The sequence below is a fragment of the Pristis pectinata genome, chromosome 8 (genome assembly GCF_009764475.1).
Source record: "Pristis pectinata isolate sPriPec2 chromosome 8, sPriPec2.1.pri, whole genome shotgun sequence".
NCBI lineage: Eukaryota > Metazoa > Chordata > Chondrichthyes > Rhinopristiformes > Pristidae > Pristis > Pristis pectinata.
This window is the reverse complement of record NC_067412.1, coordinates 72,454,376-72,481,231: the sequence shown is the minus strand read 5'-3', so window position 1 is coordinate 72,481,231 and position 26,856 is coordinate 72,454,376. Positions and strand designations below refer to the sequence as shown.

The window sequence follows — 26,856 nt, the reverse complement described above, 5'->3', positions numbered from 1 at the left end:
AGGACAGAGAGGAGTATCTGAGGGAAAGGGGGTGGGACCCTGGAGAAAGGAAGGAAGGAAAGAGGGACCTGAGTATGGGGTGGAAGACAGAGGGTGGGGAAGTAAGGGTGGCAGGGAGGCTGAGACAAGATGGTGTGGTGGGGAAATAAGGAGCAAGGATTCTGCAGTGGGGAAGAGCAAGATTGAGAGAGGTCTGGGGAGACTGAAATGTAGAAGAGCCCAAGGAGGTGGAAACAATAGACAACAACATTTATGGAAAATGCTGCATCAGCCACTGAGTTAGAGTGAGATGGGGTGAAATGGCTATTTGACTGGGCAGGGTGGATGGAGCCAGAAGATCAGGAGATGAAACCAGCCAACTAAGCAACAGGGAGCTTTTCTCTGAATCTGACCTTGTGAGACCTAATGGTGAGAGAGGGGAGAGAGGATGTAATGCTTGCTGCTAGAACAAAAAAGAGAATGTCTGTTTTCCTCCACAATTAATCACTGGCAGATTCTGTTGATTTGTGCAAATCTTTTATAATGTGAAGAATTTTCCATTATACAGATGACCAAAGGATTTTTAAAAAGTCTGCTTCTTTTGAAGTGAAATTTCAGCTTACTCAGATTTGTTGTTGCAGTGAGACTTTGAGGTGAGTCACATAGTCTAATTTTACTGATTCTACTCAATGATACTAATTACATATATTTAAAAACTGATGAAAAGAACAATATAAAGAGAGACTGCATCATGTAATAGGCACCACAATTTCTTTTAAATGTGACGTGGCTTTATTTTGGAATGGCATCCAATTGCAGCTCAACCAGTGACAATAGGGCCTCTCACTACTTACTGGTGGGATTAGTTTATTGGACCTTGCCAACAGCACTGGTTGGGGAAATTGGCTTCATGTTAGTCCTGTTAAGATCTGAGACTGTATTGAGTACATAGCATGGGTTGATGGTATCAACCTTGCTTCCCAGTCAATGAAGCTACTTGTTAATAAACCATACATTATTACACCACACGGGGCTCTACAATCTAAATTCTCAAGATATAACCTTGAGAAGGTGCAAATCGGATATTATGGTTGTAACCTACATTCACAGAATGCTGTATTTTGGATGTACAGTATTTGTATATTTTCTTTTTGTACCAAGCATGTTTCTGTGTTGTTATTGTCACTGTTTGACATGTGATGTCCTTCGCATAAGCTGAAACGGAAACCAGCCTCCCCTCCATGGACTCTGTCTATACCTCTCGCTGCCTTGGTGAAGCAGCCAGCATAATCAAAGACCCCACCCACCCGGGTCATTCTCTCTTCTTTCCTCGCACATCAGGCAGAAGATATAGGAGCCTGAGGGCACGTACCACCAGGCTCAAGGACAGCTTCTATCCTACTGTGATAAGACTATTGAACGGTTCCCTTATACGATGAGATGGACTCTTGACCTTGCAGCTTATTGTCTGCCTGCAATGCATTTCCCTGTAGCTGTGACACTTTACTGTGTATTCTGTTATTGTTTTTACCTGTATTACTTCAATGCACTAACTCAATGTATCTGCATTGTGTAATGAATTGATCTGTACGAATGGTATGCAAGACAAGTTTTTCACTGTACCTCGGTACAAGTGACAATAATAAACCAATACCAATACCAGATGATTTGAGTTCTTACACAATGGAAATGATGGGCTCAATGTTGACTTCTGCAAGGCCAGCTGGCAGACTGTATTGGTTGGGTACCCATTCTGGTGGAGAAATGACCGTGTAATTCTGACACACTGGTCTCATTTAAATATGGAAGGCAAGTATCCCAATGTAGTTTACCAGATAGATCAGCACAGACAGGGTCACAGCTGCTGCAAGCAAGGTAAATTGAAAGGAGCTCAGGTAATGGTTGCAGAGAGTGTGGGTACCAGGGCACCAGCAGTCTAGATTAATTTGTGGTCATTGGAGGTTTATTTCCATTTCTCCAGGGCTCACAAAACCTTTAGATTTTTTCTGTTTCTTTACCAATGGAATTGATTGAAGCCTGCACTATGGATCCAACTAGGCCTAACTAAAAATGGCAATTATCAACAGAGAGTAATTTCAATGTGAAAGGCCAACAGGCTTTTATTATGTGCTTTGAACAAACAGCATTATGACCTTTTCAAAATGAAACCAACCCCTTGTTACTGTTAACAGGACAGTGATTTGCCATTTTGAAGTTGTTGCTATTTCACCAAAACCTGCTGATAACAACCAAAATCAGCTCTGATCATTTTGAAACAAGTTTCTTTGATGCTTGGGAAAAGCATTACAAAGGGGCTTCACCGCTCAGTGAAAAGGAGAAAAGGATAATTTGTCACTTTTATATTACCATTCAATCACCCCAATCTTTCTCTCTTTGTCCCAATATTTCTCATCACCCTCCTTTATCAAAATGAAGTTTTTCTCTAACTATTCCTTCTGTGCATCCTAAACCCCAAATCTTGAAAGATCCCCTCTTCTGTATATCTGTTTCATTTGAAATCAAGATCTTAGCACAACCTCCTAGTCTATTTTATCTATTTTCATAATCTCTAAACCAGGAAGGTCCTTACCTCCCTCAGTCTTCCCCTCCATCTTAAACCTGAACAGCTTCAAAATTTACATTTAACAACACCTCACCACTACTTGTTAAATTTCTTGAACTTCTCTCTTGCTATTTAATAAAAAAAGATTCAGCAGCACAGAGGTACCTGTTAAGGCCAGTATTTATTGCCCTTCTCCATTCGCTCCATTAGTCCTAATAGTGAATGTGCTTCCATAGTGATGTTAAGTAGAGAGTTCCAGGAATTTGACCCAGCAATAGCGTAGGAGTACCAACAAATGTCTGTCAGGATGGTGTGTGGAGAGGATTGTGCATTCCTGTCTGCTGGCTGCCTTTGTTCCTCTGGCTTGCAGAGATCATGGCCTTGGGGGTTGTTGAGGAAGCCTTGGCAAACTGTTGCCACGCTTCCTGTAGAAAATACGCACTGCCATCACAGTGTACTAGCAGTGGATGGAGTGAAGGTTTACATTGATGGGTAAGGCACCAGTCAAATGGGCAGCTTTGTTCTGGCCCAGTTAAGCATATGTGAACCTAAGGTTATCAATGATGGCAAAGTTACTGATGGGAATGGTACTGCATGTTAAAGGTGGATGGTTAGAATCTCCGTTTTTGGAGATAGTCGTTGCCTAACACTTGAAGAGTGTAAATGTAACTTGATAGTTATCAACCCAAGTCTGAATGAGGTTCAGGTCTTGCTCATGCAGGCACTAGCTGCTTTACTATCTGAGGTGTTATGTATGGAACTGCATATTGTGAAGTCGTCAGAAACACATCCACTTGTGATCTTACGATGGAAATAAGATAGATCATTGACAAAGCAGCTAAAGATGATTGTTCAGATGACACTGTTCGGAGAACTCCTGCAGTGATATGCTGGGGTTGAGATGATTGACTTCTAATGACCACAGTTTTCTGGAAAATCAACAAATTAGATGGTGGAAATCTGAAACAAAGTAAGAAAATACTGGAAACACTCAGCAAGTTAGATAGCATTTGCGGAAAGAGGAAGAGAAATCATGTTTTATGTTGAAGACTCTTCATCATTACTGGGAAGGAGAGAAAAAAAAATAACCAGCCTCCAGACTCTCACAATTATCTTGACTACTCTTTGTTGCACCTGTAAGGACCCCATTCCACTCTCCCAGTTTCTCTGTCTCTGTTGTATTTGCTCTGATAAAGAGACTTTCCATACAGGTGCCTCTAGGATGACATCCTTCTTCTTGAAACATGTCTTCCCCTCCCCTTGACTGAATCTCATGTACTTCCTGACCTTCTGCTCTCACCTTCCTCTTCCTGGATAGAGCAAGGATAAGAGTTTCCCTGGTCTTCACTTTCCACCCTACCAGCCTTCACATTAAGTGGATCATCCTTCACACTTTCTATCATCTTCAAATGGATTCCACCACTAGATACATCCTCCACTCCCCTTTCAGCATTTCAAAGGGACCATTCCCATTGCAACTCCCTGGGCCATTCTTTCAAGTCCACCAGCTACTCTCTTTCTTACAGGGCTTTCCCATGCAATCGCAGGAGATGCAACACTTATTCTTTCACTTCTTCCCTTCCCACCATGCAGGGATCCAAACTGTCCTTCCAGGTGAAGTAGTGATTCATCTGCACTTCCTCCAACCTAGAGTACTGTATTCAGTTTTCTTAATGTGGTCTCTTCTACGTTGGAGAAACCAAACACATAGATTGCGGAACCACTTTATAGAGGGCCTGCATTCAGTCCCCAGGGGTAACCCTGAGCTTCCTGTAACGTGCCATTATAGTTCCCCATCCTACACCCACTCTGAGTTTTCTGTCTGTGGCCTCCTGCATTATTACAATGAGGCCGTACATAAACTTGAGTAAACTTGAGTTAACCTCATCTTCCATCTGAGCATTTTTCAGGCTTCTGGACTCAAAACTGAATTCAACAACTTCAGGTAACTTGCTTTCTCTGTCATCCATTCAGAATGGGCCAGTCATCCATCCATAATATTGGCTCAGTTTTTCTCTCACTAGTAGCACAGCCTGACTTGCTGGGCATGTCAAGCAGCCCAGCACGTGAGCTCACTCTCTAACTGCTCTTATTTCACAGAATTCATGAACAAAGAATCATGTTTCTCCTCGCTAACTCCCCCCATTCACTTTGTTCACAGCTTTTCCCCACAGCAACCCTGGCCTCATCCTATCAGAGATATGCCCTTTGTCCTACCAATCACTCTCCAACTCCCCCCCTCCCCTCCCACAGCTTGATTCCAACTTGTTTTCTCTGCTTCTTAGTTCTGATGAAGGGAATCTGACTTGAAATATTGATTCTCCTCTTTCCACAGATGTGGCCTGACCTGCTAAATGTTTCCAGAATGTTCCACCTTACCAAACTATCTTTATGTGACGTATGACATTAGGCAGTGATGAGTTTTCCCCAGGATCCCCACTGGTTGTAATTTTACTTTGACTTTTTGAGACTACAGTTGGTATCATGTTGCCTCAGTATCAAGAGCAATCACACTCACCTCAACTTCAATTGTGTCCTTGTTTGCTCCAAAGCTGTAATGAGATCAGGGGCTGAGTGCTTCTAGTGGAAGCTAACCTGATTACACTGGTTATTGAGGATTATGTGTAGAGGGATTTCAATAGTTCTATGACTGCTATGATAGTGAACTATCATAGATGCACATCACCAACTTTCTCTCCAGCAAGATAAATAATTTCTTTCAGTACCTATTTGTGTTGGGAATTGGAATGCAAATGAGAAAACGAAGACAGTATAAGAAGATAAAAGACAAGGCATAAAGAAAAAAAGGAGCGAAGAATGATTAATGTCACTGTGATATCTCCTGCAGTCCATGTTGACAGGTGCAACATGCCACTTTTAGTCAGGTTTGTTTTTGGCACTAACCAACAGTTCAAGTATATGGCTCATGCCAGAAATTTGCACAGCTAGCATCTGCTCAATATTGACAGCTCTGAGTCTCTGTGTGTATCTGAACCCTTGCTGTTTCTTTTGCTGCTCTCTCAGCGCTTTCATGGTATGTCACAACTCTTCTCTGTGCAACTGACTCTATCAAGGGCATAATTTTTATTTACTTACCCAGGGTTGAAGTTCCAGCTACAATTTAACATGAGCTAAATACTAAAAATGTACTGCCCTCACGACAAAGCTGTAAGGAAGCTTTAGCTTTGTTGAAGGAGAAACAAATCATCACAATGGTATTATACTCAAGAGAGGTGAGATCATATTCTCAAACAATTTAAATCATTGTAGTGTGTTCACAAATGAAAGGGAGTTAAACATTTTATGGGAAATATATCTTGGTAAGCTAGATAAGTCATTAAAAATACATGTATAAGTCAAAGTTTGCCCCAATTCCAAAGTTGCAAGTTCTCAGTCATGTGAGTGCAGGCAAAGGGAGTTTTTGATGGCCATGTATTCCTTGTAGGAAAGGAGAGACAAATCAGACTAAATAATCATATGCCCATAGCAATTCATTAGGGATAAGGTGCATAGAAATGCCAAAATGTTTTTTCAATCTATATTTTTTAAGAAAATCAGGTGAAGTATTCAGGCCGTGTTATAAAATATAATACAGGTTGAACAGACTGAAAAGAGGTGCAGGACATTGAACTCAGAGCCCACTATCTCTAACTGTTTCATTGAGTTAGAAGTGAGGATGTTTGTTGAAGATTGCAGAATATTCAATTCCATTCACAATTCTTCTCCTGCAGGCAACCCCCGTGTTATGGCTGTTTGGCCAACGGAAATTCTCCCCGACAGAATTCACAAATCACTACCCAAAAATTTAAGATATGGAAAAAAATTCATGTTCATGGAATTTATGTGAAAGAAAACACAATTTTTTTTCCAATTCGTATTTTTGATGCATGTGCAGATGATGGAAAATTATGATACGGACCATGTTCTGGGAACGCAACCCCCATGTAACACAGTGGTCAGCTGTAATGCAGCAGTACTTCCTGCATGCAGCAAGATCATCCAAATATGGGCCGATAATGGAAGCAAAATTTGCCCAGCAAAACAGCCAGACAATGATCATTTTCAACTGGAGAGAGCCAAGCCTCAAATTTTTGTGGGTGCAGTGATATCCCAAGTTGACCCTACTATCAAAGGCATCAAAGAGCACGAATATTAAGGCAATACAATGGCTGTTGCTGCTTAGCTCCAGTGGCCCAAGTTCGATTGTGACATTTGATGTTGTCTATGTGGACACTGTGGCTGCTTGGGTTTCCTCTAGTTTCCTCCCACAACCCAAAGACATGCTGGTAGGTAACTTGGATGCTGTAAATTACCCTTGGTGTGGGTGGGTGGCAGGAGAATTAGTAGGGTGTTGTTGGGCATGTGAGAGAGGAAAGGTTACAGGGAAAATAAGTGGAGAAATGGGACTGATGGGTATGTTCTACAACCTGGCACAGACTTGATGGGCTGAATGACCTCCTACGTCATGAGAAAAGAATATCAAGATGTCTCTGATACCCACAAAAACTATTATCACAAGATCACAAGATCACAAGACAAAGGAGCAGATGCAGCCCATTCGGCCCAGTGAGTCTCTTCGTTACCTCACCATGAGCTAAACTATTCTCCCATCTAGCCCCAATTCCTGGCCTTTTCCCCATATCCCTTGATACCTTGACTAATTAGATACCTATTAATCTCCTCCTTAAACACCAATGATTGGGCCTCCACAGCTGTATGTGGCAACGAATTCCATAAACTCACGACCCTCTGGCTAAAGAAATTTTTCCTCATTTTCGTTCTAAATGGGTACCCTCTAATTCTAAGACTGTGCCCTCTAGTCCTGGACTCACCCACCAAGGGAAACAACTTAGCCACATCTACTTTGTCCAGTCCTTTCAACATTCGAAATGTTTCTATGAGGTCCCCTCTCATTCTTCTGTACTCCAATGAGTAGAGTCCAAGAGCCGACAATCGCTCATCGTAAGTAAGCTCTTTCATTCCGGGAATCATCCTCGTAAATCTTTTCTGAACCCTCTCCAACATCAGTACATCCTTCCTAAGATAAAGAGTCCAAAACTTTTATATTTATAAAAGCAAATATATAATTGAATAAATTTAAAAATCATTTACATTTAGTAACACTTGAAGACACAGTAACAATTAGATATACTTAAATTAACTCAATTTTAAAAAATGTAAATTACCCCAAACTTATCTCTTTCCTCATAGCTGCTCCTTTTCATTGGAATGAATGGAGTTGCTGAATCTGTACCAAGGCCAGCTGGCAGAAGTCCAGCTTAACTACTGGGAAACTGAGGGAGGTGCCACTCCACTGATGGTCTCTGAAAAGTTCAACCTCAGAGTGCAGTTGATAAATCACTGGCAAGGTCATCTCAGGAAGTTCAGGACACAAACATTCTCATGAATCTTCTATCAGTGAGGAAACGCCTACATGGAATTGCCCAAATTTCATAGACAATTTCAGCCAATGACAATGCCATTGTGGAAATCTCCATTATTAATATCCTTTGGGTCACTATTGATTAGAAACATAACTATAAATATTGTGCTAGAAGAGCTTCTCCTGATTCTGCAATGAGGAATACATATCTTAACTCCTCAAAACCTTCCCATCTTCAACAAAGAACAATTCAGGAGTGAGATAAGTGCAGCTTCAACAACACTACAAATGCTGGAAATTCTCAGCAAATCAGACAGCAGCAATGGAGAGAGAAAATTAGTTAATGTTCCAGGTTGAAAGTTAATTTCTCAGGTGCTGCATTAGACCTTTCCCCCTCGTTAAAGGCAACAGACATCATAAATTCCAATGGTTCTTGCATTCTAATCTCCTGGTACTCATTCTCCCCCTTCACTTCCCACAGACCCCATCTCTCCCCTGGTCCCATTCCTTGCTGCAGTTTCACTATTCCTCCTGATCTTCCCCTTTCTGATTCCGAACAATTGGTCAGTCCTCATTAGAGGCTTCAGCTTCATCCCCCCATTATGTTCCTAACTCAATGAATTCTGAGCCTGTGGCAATGCTGAGCTCTACTGATGCCTACAGTTCTGTGTCCATTTCTTTGGCCAGAAGTCTTCATCACAGATTGAGGAACGTTTCTCCTGTCTTTGGAATTCCTGATCATCAAGATGAGAATGGGTTGGAGAATGCTTTACCCCTTCCTCTCATCTCTTTATACTGGTTATCTCCCTGTGACCCTCTCAGCCCTGATGCAGGGTCTTGACCTGAAATGTCAACAGTCCCTTTGCCTCCACAGAAATTGTTTGACCCTGTCATTTCCTCCAGTAGTTTGTTTTTTGCTGGAGAATTAAAGTAATGGACTAGTGAAGGCTCAGGGTCATTCTTATGGACGGAATGAAGCCCACATACTCCCACAACTATCTTGAACTACACTACCTCGCACCCAACCACGTTGTTTAAGTTCTCTGTCCTTCCCCCACTCTGACCTTCCTGTCTTTGGCCACTTGTACTGTTCCACCAAAGATCGAGATAAGCTCAAGGAAAAGCATCTCATCTGCTCACTCGGCATAGTACAACCCTCAGCACTTAATATTGTATTCAATAATTTCAGGCAAACAGTTTTTTTTCAATTTGTGTCATTTCTGATGACATTAGCACTGTTTATCTCTCTCCACAGATGCTACCCGACCTTTTGGGTATTTCCTGCATTTTATTTTATGTCAGATATCCAGCATCTGTATCTCACAGTTCCAGCACATTTTTTCTCTCTCTCCTCTGTCCTTATTCTTCTTCCTCTATTTACATCTCTTCCAGGCAGATTAGCTGCAATTAACAAGCCTTCACCATGACCATCTTTATTTCTGTTAATCTCCCTTGGTCTCCACTCTATTGCAGGCATTCCCTTCGTTTTCTCCTTTTGTTTTACTTACAAATGTAAAATTACAGCCAAATGAACAGTGAATTAAAGCAGGTTTATTGATTTATGTTTAATTATTTTTCTATATTTTGACAGGTTCTGACAGACACGTTTTTATCATATTGCCGATGATAAACTTCTGCCCCAATCTTGTGCAAAATTCAAATCAATAAAAACTAAAATAAAGGAATGAAAGCTAAATCTCAATTTTATCTGTCAAAATAATACGTAAAATGAACTCTACTAAGGTCTGTATTGAATGACCTAATTAAACTGCATTTGCCACCATTTTGTCCACTTCCTTAATCTGTCAATGATCCTTTGCAGCTGTTGTCATCTATGTTATTTACTGTACCACCTCATATATCCGATTAGGCAGATGACCTGCAGGAATGGAGCTTCTTTAAAAAACGGAGATGATACTTATTGATCCAGAGTTACTAATTTAAGTATTGAATTGCGTATTGTAAATGAAAAATAGTGTCAATTTATTGCAGAATGCTGCTGGAAACCAAATCATTTCTATCAATTATGAAAACATTTTAATTTGTGTTTTACTGTTTTACTAACCAGTGTTAAAAGGGGGCGGCAGGCAACAAAATTGAGTGGGGAAGAAGGCTCGCAAGACAAGCAATGCACGTGACTGGATCAGCAGCAGGAAAAAAAGTTTTGTCAAATATTGATTTTAAAATAGGGAAGCAATTATTTCCATTATTAAATGAGTAAATTGGGATTCTGCAGAAGGACTATTCTGTAACTAGTTTGACACATGCAGCTCTGGAAAGGATGAAGCTATCACGAGTACCCCGTTATGTTGTTTGGTACAAATTGCCTCAGACTTCCTGTTGCGCTGACAAGGGAAAAGGACGTGATACTGGGAATTGTATGAGATTGTGAATCTAACTCCAGACTCTCGTTGAAAGGAAATGCCAAATTCACATTCTCATTTATATAAAACAGCACAATCCGCTGCTTATTACAGACAATCCGGTAAACAAAGTTCGCCCCTAGAGCGCCTTCGACTTGAATTCCTCACAGATTTGGACCACCCCCACTGTTACTAATGTGGAGAGCCCTCCCCTTCCAGGGAAACAGCGCTCTCTGGAGGCTTGTGTAAGATCTGTCAGAAAGCAAAGAGCGATCCCATTTGGGGCTCAGGCTTGTTCCACACTGACAGCTGTTTGATCACATTGCCCAGCTCGCACTATTTACTTTTTCTAGATAAGATTTTATTTTTATACATAATAATGCCTTTTTGCAAGAGGATCGTGCGCCCAGTGCAAGTTTGCCGTTTGCACGGCCAGGGAAGAACGCTGTCGACCTTGGAGAATCTGCTCGATGTCTCCAGCTTTACTTTGGGAAGTGTCCTAAGGCAGCTCTCAGCTCTGGCGAGGGAAGCGGTGAGCGTGCTGGAGGAGATTGAGCTGGAGATCGGATCTGTGTGCCACCGGGCGCTGCTGCTGGAGGTCCGAATCATCGGTTTGCACAGATACGTGTCAGCCCTGTCTCTGCGACCTGCTACACCCTGTGAGTACCAGGCAACAACATCTGTCCAGTTCCTTCATTAAATGGAAGGGTGGGGCGGTGTTTTCAAGCGAAATCATTTGCCAAACTTTATTGTGGAGATGGAAAGTCCATGTGTTAGCGTTGTCAGCGTGGCATTGTGCCTGGGCACTGGAATGTTTTGATATGATTTGTAATATTTCACAGATACTTGATTGAATACCAGTTTCGTTAATACTGCAAATGTTTAACTAGGACTGTGCGCAGCACAGAATTGTGCAGTGCTTGCAGGTAAACAGAGAAGGAATCACGATTACATGCTTGGGATTTGATGCATGAGTTGAGTTATATGACTTTGTGAATGAATTTGCCTTGTTGGACTACCCCTGGGAAAGGTGACGGCCCCAGGGCCGTCTCCTGGCCCAATTTTCAGCTTGGTGGAAATTAGCCTTCAATCGTGCAAGGCGGTTTGGAAGTAAAAAGTTGAAAATCTGACATTCTAGCTGCTAACATGTGACTGATTTTACTTTGCCCAGGAAGTTGACAGATTTAATTTCTGGTCTGCATTGAGTTTCTCGGTCTCAGCAGCATAGTGACAAGGGAGTGACAAGTTACTCTAGTTCCCCTAGACTACAGATGATGGAGAAAAGAGCAACCGGGGTTCATGTGCCTGATGACGTGCCAGTGACTATTGCTTACGGTGTTCAAACGCCAAAAACGATTCCCTGCCTCTGGTAAAGGAGCTGGCAGATAATCAAAGTCTACTTTCACATGTAGGAACCAAATCCAAGGCAGTATTTTTCGCTGACTTGGAGAGACAATTGGAGAGCAAAAAATAGGGTTTTATTCAAATCACTGATCCACTGATTGGATGAGAATATTGAATGCATCTCTGTTGGGTGGCACAGCTAGTGGAGTTAAGGCTTGATAGCTCTGGAGACCTGGATTCAATCCCGACCTCCAGTGCTGTCTGCATTGGAGTTTGCACGTTCTCCATGTACTCTGGTTTCTTCCCATATCCCAGAGATTGGTCGCAGCAAAGTTCCCCCAAGTATGTAGGTGTATGATAAAATCTGGGGGTAGTTGATGGCATTGTGGAGAAAATTAAATGGGATTAGTGTAGGATTAGTATAAATAGGTGCTACGTGGTCAGAACAGGTTGAAAGGCTATGAATTTATTCAGTTGTCAGTTACATGACAGTTTCGTCTCTATAGAAGGTGTACTGGGGCATGATGGAATACCTACCTGATCTATTTCAATTCACAATGATTTTATAATTGAGGTTGTGCCTTTGTCACAAGCATCATGAAGCTGAGGATCAGTGATTTTCATGTTTTCTGCTTAGCTGAATAACCAAATCCCTGACATCACCAAGACTGTTTTTTTCCACTCCCTTAATACTGGCTGACTCTACTCCACATTCAATTGTTTCACTGCTCCAGTTCACCTTCCACTCTCTGTTGACTCATCTTCTGTCCATGTTTTGAGCCTGCCCAGGTTCTCCTCCCCAATACCTACACTGGCTCCCAGTCTACTCATACCTTAATGCTAAAAGTCTCATCTTTCCATCTTCCACTTTCTTTGCCTCACCATTTGACACTTGTGCCTTCAATTGTTTAGATTCTGTGCTTTTGAATTTCTTCCCTTGTGTCTTTTCCTTTCCTCATTCCAGATATTCCTTAAGACCTTCCAGTCTAAAAAAGTTTTTACTTTATTTGAAATTTTGTCTAGCTATGTTCCTGTCAGGTGTCTTGCAAAATTTTATTGAAGGGGCTATATAATGAGAAGTTATTATTGTAAAGTGGTAGAGACAGATATCTAACTTAGATTGTATTTCTGCTGAGTTGCCACCCTTCTCCAGAAAATTGTTCAATATGAACCAGCCAAAGACAACTGTGCCAGCAGAAATCAGTTGATTGAAGTGAACAATAGAAATAAAACTATCACCTATGAAACAAAATACTTGGCAGAAAGCTGATGTATCAATACATAACCATTGTATTGTCTATACTTTTCACTGGTGTATGCATTATTGACATACATTTGCATTCCCCTTGAAATAATTCCATCTCATGAGATAATTGTGCTAGACTTCACCAGCAATTGAATCCCTTATAGCAGCACTAACAGACTTCTACAGAGCTGCTGAGTTACAGCGTAGCTCCCCGCTCCCTGCCCCAAAAGACTGAATCTCCAACTTTGGACCATCAACAGCCAGAGACAATAGCATCCTTTTCACTGTAAATATTGATGTGAACAAAAGCAAATTTGTCATATATTTTAAATGTGAAACATTGAATTGCATGGAAAGTACAAAATGGAAATAGACCATTTCACTTGGTCAATCTAAGATGGTCTTTGTCCTCCATGTGAGCTGCATCCAATCCATTGTGTCTGCCCTGTTGTTATATCACTTTATTGCCCTCCCTTCAATTACAGATCTAAACTTTTGTTGAATGTTGGATTGATCCTTGCTTCAGTCATTAACTCCAGTAATGCATTCCATAACCTCAATGTGCTTGACAAAAGCTTTCTTTTATTCTCTTTCCTAAACTCTTGTATTCAATCGTTGTCAATGTTTCTTTGTTTTGGACCCCTTGTCTGCTGGAAATGTTCTCTCACTCTTTACTTTTCCCTTTATAATTTTAAACACTATCAAATCTCTGTTCTAACTAAGAGAGCCACAAATATTACATTTTTTCTTTTGTATTTTGTCATAAAAGGCAGTATCTTAATGAATCTACTGTCTATTTCCCATTGTTTCAACATATCTTCTATACCTAGCACAAAACATTCATGCAGATTTACTATTACATTTCAAATGTTATGATAATGTCACTTTGTGGTATTTGCTTTGGAGCAGATCCACTTAAGATGTTCCTTGAATTGTCACAGAAAATCAAGAAGACATGAGTTTGCACACTAGCATCTGTGGAAAGAATAGTTCAAGTAGGTTTTTAGGGGTGGATTATGTACATGTCATTTGGACAAAAGGAAAACAAATGGAAAATCCCCAAAGAGCTGAGTGGTTTGGACACTTTGACTCCATGATCATTTTCCCATGAAACATGTAACATCTGTTCATATCTTCCCACACCAATGCCCTAGCTTTTGTGATTCAGCAGTTTTCATGTGCTATATATGCTGACCTTTGTTCAGGCTCTTTGACACTGGGAGACCAAAGCATATTTCCAAGCCCTTCCTTTCTGTTTACACTTTCTGTCTGAATTTGTGGCTTTGTACATACACTCTTATTCCCCATCCCTACTTCGCCAAGTGTTTTTGGCCTCTTACACTGTTCTTTCTCCTGGGCATTTTGCTGTTAACTGATCTGATTATTGACTTTCAGTCTCCTATTTTCTCAGAATTTGAAGATGTTGGGAATACATCTGGGTGGAGGAATATTATTGCCATTTGAGTTGCACATGATATTTAGTTCTGACCTTTCGGTTTTGGAATGCTGAGAAGCCTGTGTTTGTACGAACAATTTTATTTCAGTTTTGGTCATCCCTTCCAATTCCATTGCTCCTTTCTCTTTCTGCTTCATTCACAAGTACTTGTCAGATTTGTTTTCTCTGCCTTGATTATTTGCATATTTTTCACTGCTTTAGTTCATGGGAATTTGTCGAACTGTGGCAGCTTGATGAGGTGATTTTTGCAAATCATGTACCAGTTTGTTCTTGTTCTGGCTTTTCAGAAACTATTGTTTACTCCTTGTGCTATCCCTAATGGGAATTTAAGTTTCTAACTTGTGAACATTTCATAATTCATTTTGACAGGGCTTGCCTTGCCACAATTTCAGATGTAGGATTGGAACTGGAAATATTACTACCTTTTCTACCTTTCTGTTTGAAACTTGGCCTGTTCCATACTTCCAGCATTTTCTATTTCATGTAGATTAATAGCATCAACATTTTTCTCCTATTTCAGTTTCTCTTTAAATTTTTGATTACGAGCATTTAGTAACATGGCAGAATTATTACCATTATAACCATACATTTCATAATTACACTACAATAGGAATTTCAGGTAGTATTGCTTTAAACCCTTTCTTATCACTGTTAGTTGTTCATATATTATTGAATGAAAAAGTAATTAAAAACTGAGTTAACTAACGAGTGACTAATAGGTTGTTATTATTTGGACTGATGTAGTCAGCCCATCATCTCTGTAGCCTGTTCTGGTAAGCCTGATTGCAGGTAGCACATGGAACATACATATCATTGAGAAATGTGATGATCTTCACAAAGCTGATTCTGTTTATGCCAACTTTTATATTTTTTACATTGACAGGGAGACCTTAAACACTGATGATCTTCTACAGGAGATTGTGCTCTCACTGGAAACATATTATTTCCATACCTTGAGCTCACAAATATTAGATCTGAATGCCAAATGCAGCAAAGAGTTCACCTGCTTTATGGTATATTGTGCTGGATTTTGCCAACTCACTAACAATCTAAAAGAGCTGTAAGATCTCATATTTAGAAAACCACTGAGTGCTTAGCATAATAAAGTCAAATCCTATAGCTCCAAGAAATGATCATGGGTTTTGAGACGCACAATTAACCCAAGCTCATTGCTTCTATTGCAAGCGATGCACCAACTTCATGCTGCTTGTTTATTTCAATGACTTCAACGTCAGTCTACAGGAAGTCAACACAAAGAGTCAGGCCCAGAGGGACAGACTGTAGTGTCACAAAAAGTTTAGTAACCTCATACAAGTGGCCAAAATCAGCGGATGCATCTGTATATGCCATGTCCTACCAACTGCAACCCTGGGTTTAACCACTGCTTAATTCCTAACACCAACAGCACCCATTTTCCAGCAGTCTCTATCTGTCAGAACTCATTCAGCAAGTTCAGGCTCATTAGACTCCCACACATTTATAAGCGCCACTCTCACACCTCACAGCTTTTGCACATTGTCAGCTATTCACTTGTATTACCTGCATCACTGAGACACATTGCACATCACTCATTGGGACCCACTGCCCTCTTTTGAAAACAATTGGAAGGAGTGGAAGCTAATCAGAGGTGAGCAGCACGTCCTAACCCCAATGGGAGAGGTGGCTCCGGCTATTATTGTGTTGGCTGTTGTTGATGGGTTGAAGCCAATGGAGAGGACTGTATCCTCAGACATAATCCTCCTTCCTTCTTCCCACCTCCCTTAACCTGTGCTGTCTTCTGTTTATAAGTGGTAGATGGTGTAAGCATGTACATCTTACTCTCCTTGCTGCCCTCTATCATGACCAAATGCTTTCATATACTAAGGCATTCAATTTCAGACCTACAGCTATCAGCTCAGATACTGAGACTGAGCATAGTTTTCAGGATTTCTCTGACTGTCAACCAGTGATTGTCAGCTAGGTGCATGTGGCCTTCAGTATGGCATTTGGTGTCAATTGCCACACAATATGTGCTTGTGACACTAGTTGCCACCACAAAATGATACCAATAATTACACTTCCTTAAAAGCCATGTTTAGTCTTGATCTGCACTGCATTAGTCAGTTTCATCTGGGGGAGCAGCTTGCATGCTTCTGTTAACTTCTGCGTCACTGTGATTGGGAGAAGGAAATAAACAAGGAATTCCACTCCTGCTCACCATGCAGCAGTGTTTTCTGGGGACCTTCACTATGGCTGAATGACAAACAAGAACAAGACTAAGATTAGTTTTAATTTCTTTCAGGGTTAACAGGAAAAGAAAAGGACAAAAGTTGTCCTTTCCAGTCCTGATGAAGGGTATCAGCCCGAAACATCAACTGTTTATTTCCCTCCATGGATGCTGCCTGACCTGCTGAGCTCCTCCAGAACTTTTTTGTGTATTGCTCCAGATTCCAGCATCTGCAGAATTTCTTGTCTCAGTTGTGTTTACGTACTGTTTTCAGAACCTCGGGACATTCCAAAGGACTTAATTCTTAACTTATTTATCCCTGGCAGTCTTGCACAAATGTTGTTCTTTCCTTGAGTTTTTTTCCAACTCATATCATCACTTCCATTTCCTCCTTGTGCCTCACTGTCTCCTAAATGTCTGATTGTTTGAATTCCAAAGTTGTTCCTTTCCTGATGCATTTCTAGGCTGAAAGGATGACAAGGGGAAAGTTTAGAGAAATATGGATAATTGTGATATTGGTTTTAAAGTGAGAGGGAAAGTAATCTATACCAAGGGATATAGATTAAGTACAAGGGATAGAATGTCTGGTATTCTTACATTCCATTCAAAATATGAGAGAACTGCTGCAGAATCTCTTCAGATATGGAAGCAAAATTTAAGCCTTGGTAGAATTTAATGGTGTGTAGGGTTGCTGAGAGATGACAAAAAATTAAGGGTTATTAGGTGGCTGTGAATAATTATTGAGCTCAACTCCTCATAATTTCTATTTGTGTAAAATAAGTGCAAAGGAAAAATGCATATGTCATGCTTTAATGATACCTGTTCCCAGAGTTACTGTCATCTTTAATGAACTTCTTAAATGATATATTTCAACTACATAATTCCAGATACAGATTGGAATTGGCTACTTTTTCAGTTTGAACATTGGAAGAACATAAAATAAAGGAACAGGTGAAGACTAAATGGTATTTTGAGTCTGCTTTGCTATTCAATAAAATCATGTGAGAGATTATGACTGATTTAGACTAGAGTTCTGCTTGAATATAAAATTTAAAACTCAACTGAAACCAGCTAACCACAACCAGTGTGAACTTGACTCAAACCTGAGGACTTATTGTTTTCTTGATACCTGCCCTGACTTGAACCTGACACATATAGTCAGCTCCTGCCGAGCTCACGACAGGTGGCTAGGCTCTAGCTGAGATAGGATAGAGAGCAGAAAAGTTAGCAGATAGTTCAAGAACCAAGGGATATAGATTTAAAATTCTGGGCAAAAGATACAGGGACTTCTTGGGAAAAACATTTTTTCATCTGAGAGGAAATAGGAACTAGAATTCCCTGACTGTAAGGGTGGTGGAAACAGAAGTAACCAGTGTCTTCAAAAAGGAACTGGATAAGTACAGAATGATTTTCAGGGCTATGGGGAAAGAGCTAGGGAACAGGACTGATGAGATTGTTCTACTAGAGACAGGCCAAAAGGTATCCTTCTGTGCTGTAACAATACTGTGATCCCACTTCAGTTGCACCTTTCTGCTATTCCCATATTCCTACCCATTCCCTTTGTGTCCAAATATTGATCACTGTCTCTCTTATGTAAATAATCTCTGAGAATCCAAAGTCCAGATAAGGTTGTTCTTTGATGCCAGTCCTGGATGACTGATTCCTCTCTGTGAGATTATGTGCTCTAGTTTAGACTTTGCAGTTGGGAATAATTCTCCCAGCATCTGCTTTGTCAATTCCTTTAAGAATGTTATATGGCTCAGTGAGTTATCTCTACATTCTTCTTTATTCCAAGGAATATATCTTATTCCTAAGAATGGAAAGCACAAGACAGCAATATGAAGCTCATAGACATTGAAAACATTGTCTCTGACATTAATTGCAATTTCTGGGTGTAGACTGCAGCCCAGGAAGTAGACCTTCACAAATGCTGGGAGGGAGATCAAACCGGCGTAGTGAAGGTACTGACTAGAGTCATATAAAGGGCTGGAACTTGTTGGGAGCTGTGGGTAATTCTGCTCCAACCACCAACACTTCCTACTATCAGGAGGCTCAGAACTTGCTCAACAATGGAAGTCATGAAGCATCAGTGGCAGAACATGAACACTGCAGTTCCCCAGTAGTTACTCTGCAGAATTGGCCTGTTAAACGTAGTGCATAAACAATAAGTCCATGCATTTGAAAGGAAAGGAATGTTTGCAAGAAACATTGGCAATTATAAGATAATTACATATTTTAATTGAATTTTCCTCCATCTTTTTAATTGATTAAAATGTTTTAAGAGTTTTAATTTTCAAGATTTTAACAATTATTTAATTGATTTTTTTTTTAGTTGTTTTGGAATAGTTTTGCATGTTATTAAATATCAGGGACATCCAGAAGCACTTACTGTCCTTAATAGCTTTGACATTTTGTTAAACAGGTTGTGCGATTTAGACCACTGTCAATGCTTTTGCTGCATTTTGTGGGCAGGATTTGTTCTGGCTCACTATGCCAGAGAAGGCCCTGCTGCCAATTAAGACAAACAAGTCCACAATGGTGGATCCACAGAAGTTACCTCTATACATGCCTCACTGGCCGCAAGTTCAGACCCAAGTAATTCAAGGAAAGATATTCAAAAACCTATCCATTGGAGATGGGAGACAACTTGAGGGTAAGGAGAATGAAGAGAAACATGAGTAGAAGCTATGCTGCTAAATATGAAAGAATCAGGGTTGCCCTGCCTGTAGGTAAAGCATTAGAAATCAAGTTATAGTATTCTTCTTATTTCCCTTAACCACCTCAAATCAAATTCTGTGACTCTATTCCTTATCAATATCCCCTGAAATTTTCTGATTGGCAAATCAGTCAAGTTAGGGAATATCCTATGAAGAATCTATCAGCACCTTAAAATTCATAATTTTGTCCACTACTCCTGTGTCACATTAACATTTCATCTTCTGCTATTATCACATAACCCTATCTGAGACTTATTCCGCAGTGCATATTGACAATGCCTTTCCACTTCCTCGCAAGCTCGCATGTGCCCTTTCACATTTATGCAAATACACATACATGGACACACATCCAGTAGTATCTGAGCAGTACCTCCAAGTCCATGACTTGATTTCTAATGCTTTGATTAAAGAAAATGAAACCATCTTAAAGCTTTAAAATGATGTTACTAAAGGTACAGAATCAATAGATCCTTGGTTTTCTTATTCCACCAGCTGGAGATCAAGTTATCAAATGTTTTTCTCTCATGAAGGGTCAATGGCAAGGGCACAAACTTCCAAGAGAAAGTTACCCACCAAATGTTCATCTGAATCGCACTGCATTTACTATTCCACCTCATTTGGGAGCCATGAAAGAAGCTTTACTGTCCTAAGCAATATTTTCATATTATCTGGATCAGATATTCCCATTTAGCCCATGGAGAAAAATTGTTGTGAAATGTACAGTGAGGAAAAAAAAATGTAATTGGAAGGAGTTAGTTGCTATCCATACAAGACATTATGAGACACAATTACACCATTTCACATAAACATTCCAGGTCGAAACTAGACAAATAGTTTTCACTGTTGCACAATAGCATCAGCCCAATTAAAATTCCGAATGGTGTGCACTGGATTAAAGCAATTAAATCCATTCACACTTTCAAATTTATTATGATGTTCCAAGTTACAAGCTTAAAATATGATTCAGTTTAAGCCAGTTCAAAATCAAAACATTACTCAAGTATTACAAAATTAATACATTGAGCAAACATACAGAAAAGAGGCTTGTGCAAGAGGATGTGCACATGAATTGTCTGGGTTGCAAACACTTCCTGCTCTTAATCAGGTCAGCATTCAAATCTTTGTTCCTATAATTTTCCAATTTTAGGTAACCACTCCCTCAGAGTTCTCCTCCCACACACACACTCGCCTGTCCACCTAGTTAATTTCTCCCTTTGTTCATCTTTCCCATCCCTCCCCCCACTCCCCTTCTCCCCACCTTGTTCCATGTGTCCATCATCCCCTTATCTGGTTCCACCTATCACCTATGAGCCTCTGTCTCACTTGTATTGGCAATCTTTCCTCTTTCTTCTCAGCTCTGATGCAGGACCTCAACCTGAAACATCGATATACACCTTTTCCCTCACAGATCCTGCTTGACTCGCTGAGTTCTTCCAGCATTCTGCTTTATATTTCTACCTCCCTTTGCAGCTGGATCCTTAACTTACTGACCAACAGACCACAATCAAAACACCTCCTCCATGATTATCCTTAACACTGATGCCCCACAAGGCTGCTTCATCAGCCCCCTACTTTATTTCCTATACAGTTACAACTGCATAGCCAGATTCTGCTCTAACTCCATATACAAGTTTGCAGATGACACTACCATAGTGGGCCAAATCACAAATAATGATGTGTTGGAGTGCAGGAAGGAGATAGAGAGCCTAGTGACATGGTGTCATGACAATAAGCTTTCCTTCAATGTCAGCAAAACAAAAGAATTGGTCATTGACTTTCTGAAGAGGGATGGTGCACATGCCCCTGTTTACATCAGTTGTGCTGAGGTCGAGAGGGTTGAGAACTTCAAGTTCCTAGGAGTAAACATTACCAATAGCCTGTCCTGGTCCAACCATGTAGATGCCACAGCCAAGAAAGCTCACCAGTGCCTCTACCTCCTCAGGAGGCTAAAGAAATTTGGGATGTCCATGTTGACCTTCATCAATTTTTAGAGATGCACCATAGAAAGCATCCTATCTGGTACGGCAAGTGCTCTCCCCAAGACCGCAAGAAACTGCAGAGAGTTGTGGACACAACTCAGCACATCATGAAAACCAGCCTCCCCTCCATGGAATCTGTCTATACTTTACGCTGCTTTGGTAAATCAGCCAACATAATCAAAGACCTCTTCTGCTCTGGGCATTCTCCCCCTTCCCATCGGGCAGAAGATACAAAAGCCTAAAAGCACGTACCACCAGGCTCAAGGACAGCTTCTATCCCATTGTTATAAGACTATTGAATGGACCTCTTGTACAAAGAGATTGACTGTTGACCTCACAATCTACCTCGTCATGGCCTTGCACCTCATTGTCTGTCTGCAGTGCACTTTCTCTGAAACTGCAACACTTTATTCTCCATTCTGTTATTACTTTTCCCTTGTACTACCTTGAGGTACTGATGTGATGAAATGATCTATATGGATGACATGCAAAACAAAGTTTTTCACTGTACCTTGGTACATGCGACAATAATAAACCAATTTACCTCCCATAGTTCAGCATATGTCCTAGGGTTTTACTGAGTTTGAGTACCCTTTATTGATATAATCCTTACAAGCACCTTTCTGGAATGTTGGAAACAGGTGAACTCTTACTTCCATCTTTGTAATTCCAATTCTTGGTGCTGGTTCAGCAGATGGGCAAGTCATCTAGTTTGTAGTTGCAAATATTAGTGTAAGATCTACATTTTAAAAAAAGTGTATATATTTTGAGGATTGCAATGCAAATTTCGAAGTTGAAAGATTATAAAGTCACTCTGCAAGAAGTAACTTTGGACCTCAATGTGAAGCCCAACAACTCCTGCATTGTGTTCAGTTTTATTGAAGGTAGTGGTGCTGAATGCTGGCAGCAGATGAAAATGAGCTGTTGCTACAAGATATGCATGTGTAATATTTATGGCTGAGGATAAACTACTACCTCTATAATTTTTTTGTCTCTAATAATTGAATAAAATAAATACATCCAGGTAATTTAAAGAGAGGTAGAGAAGAAGACAAGGAAAGAGAAGTAAAATCTCTGTTGGTATAGAAGAACCAAGGAACTGTTGCTCTCTTACCAAGAGCATCCCTTACTTGGGTGACTGCACTACCTGTGGGGGAATGTGTTTACAGGTATAGAGAGAGCTGTGGTGGTGCTTGGGTGGAGTTGAGGTGAATTATCCTTTTCCATTGCTAATCTAAGCTATGATGGCTGGGCTCTGAATGTCCCACACAGACATTTGCTCCACTTGATTCACCACACCCCCACACACAACTAAGACAGGCAATACCCTGTTCTTCATTGAGGCAGGAACATACTGATTATAAAAAAGTCCTTCTGAACACACTTTAGAAATTCTTTCACTTCTTTGTCCTTTCCAATATTTCTATCTGAATCCAGGTCTTTGTTATTATCACACTTCAGCACCTATGTGGCTATATGCACCTGTAACTCAGGAAACCTTTGTACATATTTATTCTAAAATAGGTGGGGCATGTGCATCATCCCTCTTCCGAAAGTCAATGACCAACTCTTTTGTTTTGCTGACCATGCCTGTGAGAAGTAGAAAAATATTTCGCCATTAGCCTTTTCTATAGAAAGCAAAATTGACTACAATGCACAGTTATTTACAAAAATGTATTTCTTAGTACAATTAAGAAAACAAAGTGAATTATTTTATTTGATGCAAATACTTCTAAAGACATTTTAGGAATGAACAATAAATGCTGGATTTGCCAGCAATGTTTCACAATCCCAAAAATAAATAAATAGAAAAAAACATTTCCATATCTTGGTTTACACCATAATGGAGCTAGCAGCATACTCCTGTTAAAATTTTTCCAAAGAACACTTGCCAAACAGTTATATTAAACAATTCCAACACTCAACTATTCACGTCTGTAGCGGATCAACATTCGTGCCGTTTTATAACATACCCACCTTTAAACCTTTTGTGAAATAGTTGATTTTGGCACAGGTTTTCTTTCTTTCCCCACGTATAGTTTATTTATCCAAGTAAGTGAGGTCTGTGATAGGAAAGCAACAATTCTCTGATCCTTCCATATCTGAAGTGAATTTATTGGCACTTCTACCACATTCTGAGCTGCACATTTACATAAAGATGTAAATATTGACCATCCCTCTGCCTCCACAGATGCTGCTTGACCCGCTGAGTTCTTCCACCATTTTATCTTTTGCTCCAGATTAGAGCATCTACAGTCTTTTGTGTCTCCTTTTTGTATTCATCTGACAAATGTTATTAGAACTTTCATCTCTTGCTCATTCTGAGCTCTGGGTACAGAAACTTATTTCTGCTTTCTTCTGACTTGATTCACAGTAGGTAAGATCAAATCTACTGTCATAACTCATTCTTGGCCAGAATCCTGAAACTGTGGAATTCCTCACCTCCCCTGGAATTTTTCTCTCTGGTACAGTTTGCATGCTTTAAACTCAAATGTGAGCATTAGCAAATCTCCATTTCATATATTAGTTCATCTCTTTAGCCTTTTAAATTCTTAATGATATCCTGCAATTTGATCTGAAACCTTTCTTGATGGCCTAAAACTAGGTTAGTATTATAAAACTTGTTCTGCACTGCTTTTATTGTCTTTTTCTATGGTAATCTTCCATATGAAATAGAAGAGGTTGACCTCCATTCAGGTCCTCGTGCCTACTCCAACATGCAATGAGATCATGGCTGATCTTCTCCCTCAGTGCCACTTTTCTGCATTAAATCCATAGCCCTTAATTCCCTGAATATCCAAAGATCTATCCATCAACTGTGGCAACCAACTAAGGAACCAGGCACGGTAGTGTAGCGGTTAGCGTAATGCTATTACAGCGCCAGCGACCTGGGTTTAATTCCAGCCACTGTCTGCAAGGAGTTTGTATGTTCTCCCTGTGTCTGCGTGGGTTTCCTCCGGGTGCTCCGGTTTCCTCCCACATTCCAAAGATGTACGGGTTAGGAAGTTGTGGGCATGCTATGTTGGCGCCGGAAGCATGGTGACACTTGCGGGCTGCCCCCAGAACACTCTACGCAAAAGATGTATTTCATTGTGTGTTTTCGATGTACATGTGACTAATAAAGAAATCTCATCTCATCTCATGTGTATAAACACTGGCCTCAGATGAACACCCACGATTGGATTAAAAGCATTTTTCTATTTCCTAAACCAGCTGTCTTATGAACTCCCTGAATAAAAATTTGACAAAATCTTGTGGTATATTCTTTCAACCTGCTGAAGAAGTATTGACGACCCCAATTGTTGGTGTCTATCTGTATCTAAATAAACACCAACATATTGCAGTTTACACCATAGCCACATAATTCAATGTGGTTACCAGTTCATTTACACATAATAAATAGGACTCTCCTGATCTATTTCCCTTTCTGAAACTGCAACAATTCTCACCCTCCTCCCACTATCCTCGCCATAGAAAGCTTTCCCGAAGGGTTGTCATTTTTGGAATTTTGTGGAGGCAAGCAAAAGGTCCATCAAGCACAGATTTCTGCTTATTTCAGATTCATTAAACAGCTGCACATCGATCTGTATTACTTGTTGTGATTTTCAAGAACATTTCCTTTTTGTTAGATGCAGCTTAATAACGCTTTGTGACTTTGGCCTAATTGGCATACCATACTGGAGGGAAGCAGTCCTGTATAAGTGTTCCCTGACATAAGCTTCAGAATCATGGCATAAATTTCCTGGCAAGCAGAATCGGCAAAGTTAAAACATATTTCTTGGGACTGGGTTCCATGTTTTTGCAACTCACTATCAAAGATGGGCCTAACTGATGGGATAAAGGCTTACTTTTCACTTGATGATGAACTCTGCTGGGACTACTCCGTGTCCATTTCTTACTGAGTGTGGAATCCCAGAATAAAACTACACCTAATTTCAAATTATGAAATGGAATGTAGATTGGCAAACTCAGTCACAGCATCCATAAAGATGGATAATGTGGGAAGAGAACACTGATCTTCACCTTGCGGTACTGTACTCCACCTGGGACCCGGGTCAATCCTGACTTGGTGTGCTGTCTGTGTGGAGCTTGCATGTTCTTTTTGTGATCTTGTGTATTTCTTCCAGGTGCTCTGGTTTCCTCCTCTATCCTAAAGACCTGTGGGATGGTAGGTTAATTGGCCACTGTAAATCACCCCACGTATAGGTGAGTAGTAAAATCTAGGGAGGAGTGGAGGAGAATGTGGGGAGAAGAAAATAATGACATTAAGGTAGGATTAGAGTAAGTGCGTGGTTGGTGCGGACTCAGTAGGCTGAAGGGCCTGTTTCTGTGCTGCATCTTTCTATATCCTGAGAGTGTCAGGTGCTCGTGTTGGGTGAAAATATATATCATGCTATTTCATTCGTCTCAGTGTACAGGAAAGCTCACCACATATTCTGAAGGCTGATTATGTATTGTATTTACTTCATTCAGGAGTAATTAGGAGTGTTTCCATATGGCATTTGGTATTAAAGTGGCTTAGCCAGCCCACCAGAGCAGACAACTTCTCCTTATCACTAAAGCATGACCACATGGTGAGTTAATAAATAAATTGATGATTACTTTTTATTGAACCAGGTGAATAGAGTGCATATGATTATTGAAAGAAGAATTGTAGGATAAGATTGACTCTTGACCTCACAATCTACCTCATTATAACCTTGCACTTTATTGTCTACCTGCACTGCACTTTCTCTGTAGCTGTTACATTTTGTTTTGCATTCTGTTATTATTTTACCTTATACTGTCTCAATGCACTGTGTAATGAATTGATCTGTATGAACGGTATGTAAGACAAGCTTTCCACTGTACCTCGGTACATGTGACAATAATAAATCAATTCCAGTTCCAATTTCATCTGCCCATGTTTTAGTTGTCAGTGTGTTGCTAAACTTAGTGTTGATGCTTTAGAGTTATCAAGGTCATCTACTTACCAAACACCTGAGAGCGAAGAATGGAGGTGAACTTATCGAGGACAGAGGGTCGATCAATTCTATCTCAACAGCAGCGCTGTCCTTGATGTGAGTGTCCTTGACTCCATCCTACAACAGCCTATTTAGGCCAGCCTTGCTGCCATGCCTGGCTGACAAGAAGTCAAAAAGTCGTAAGCCAACTCACAAACAACAAGGCCTCGGGAGAAGATGTGCCTCTGTTGAAGTTCCAAAACTTGGTGATGAGGAACTTCAATCATAATTTCATTGCCAACATCTGGGAAGAGAAGGATATCCCAGAAGACCTCAGAGCTGCTGTAATTTGGTCATCTTTATGAAAGGAGACAAGTTCAACAGTAACTGAACAGGGCTGGCTGCAACAGAAAAGGTCATCAGGTCTCCTCAACCATCTTCTCCCAGTCACTGAGGACTGTTCCCTGAACCTATGTGGATTCTATTCAGTTCGAATCTTCACCTCACAGCAGGTGGAAGAGAAATCAGCACCAATCATTATATGTGGCTTTTTATGACCTCACCAAAGCTATTGACTCTGGGAATCTGGGGAGACTGTGGAGTATCCTCCTCAACTCTGGCTGCCCACAGAATGAATCTTTATGATGATGGTATGTGACCATGATACTAACCAATGG

At 40.4% G+C, this 26,856-nt stretch overlaps 1 protein-coding gene across 2 annotated transcripts in view; it reads left to right on the top strand.

Moving 5' to 3' along the window:
• Positions 1 to 10,563: 10,563 nt before the first annotated feature.
• nhsl2 (NHS-like 2) overlaps positions 10,564 to 26,856 on the top strand; it is a 242,222-nt gene continuing 225,929 nt past the window's right edge. For both annotated transcript variants that reach the window (XM_052021950.1, XM_052021949.1), the window contains exon 1: positions 10,564 to 10,947. In XM_052021950.1, coding sequence (XP_051877910.1) covers positions 10,668 to 10,947 — 280 coding nt within the window. In that variant the 5' untranslated portion in view covers positions 10,564 to 10,667. The remainder of the gene's footprint in view (positions 10,948 to 26,856) is intronic.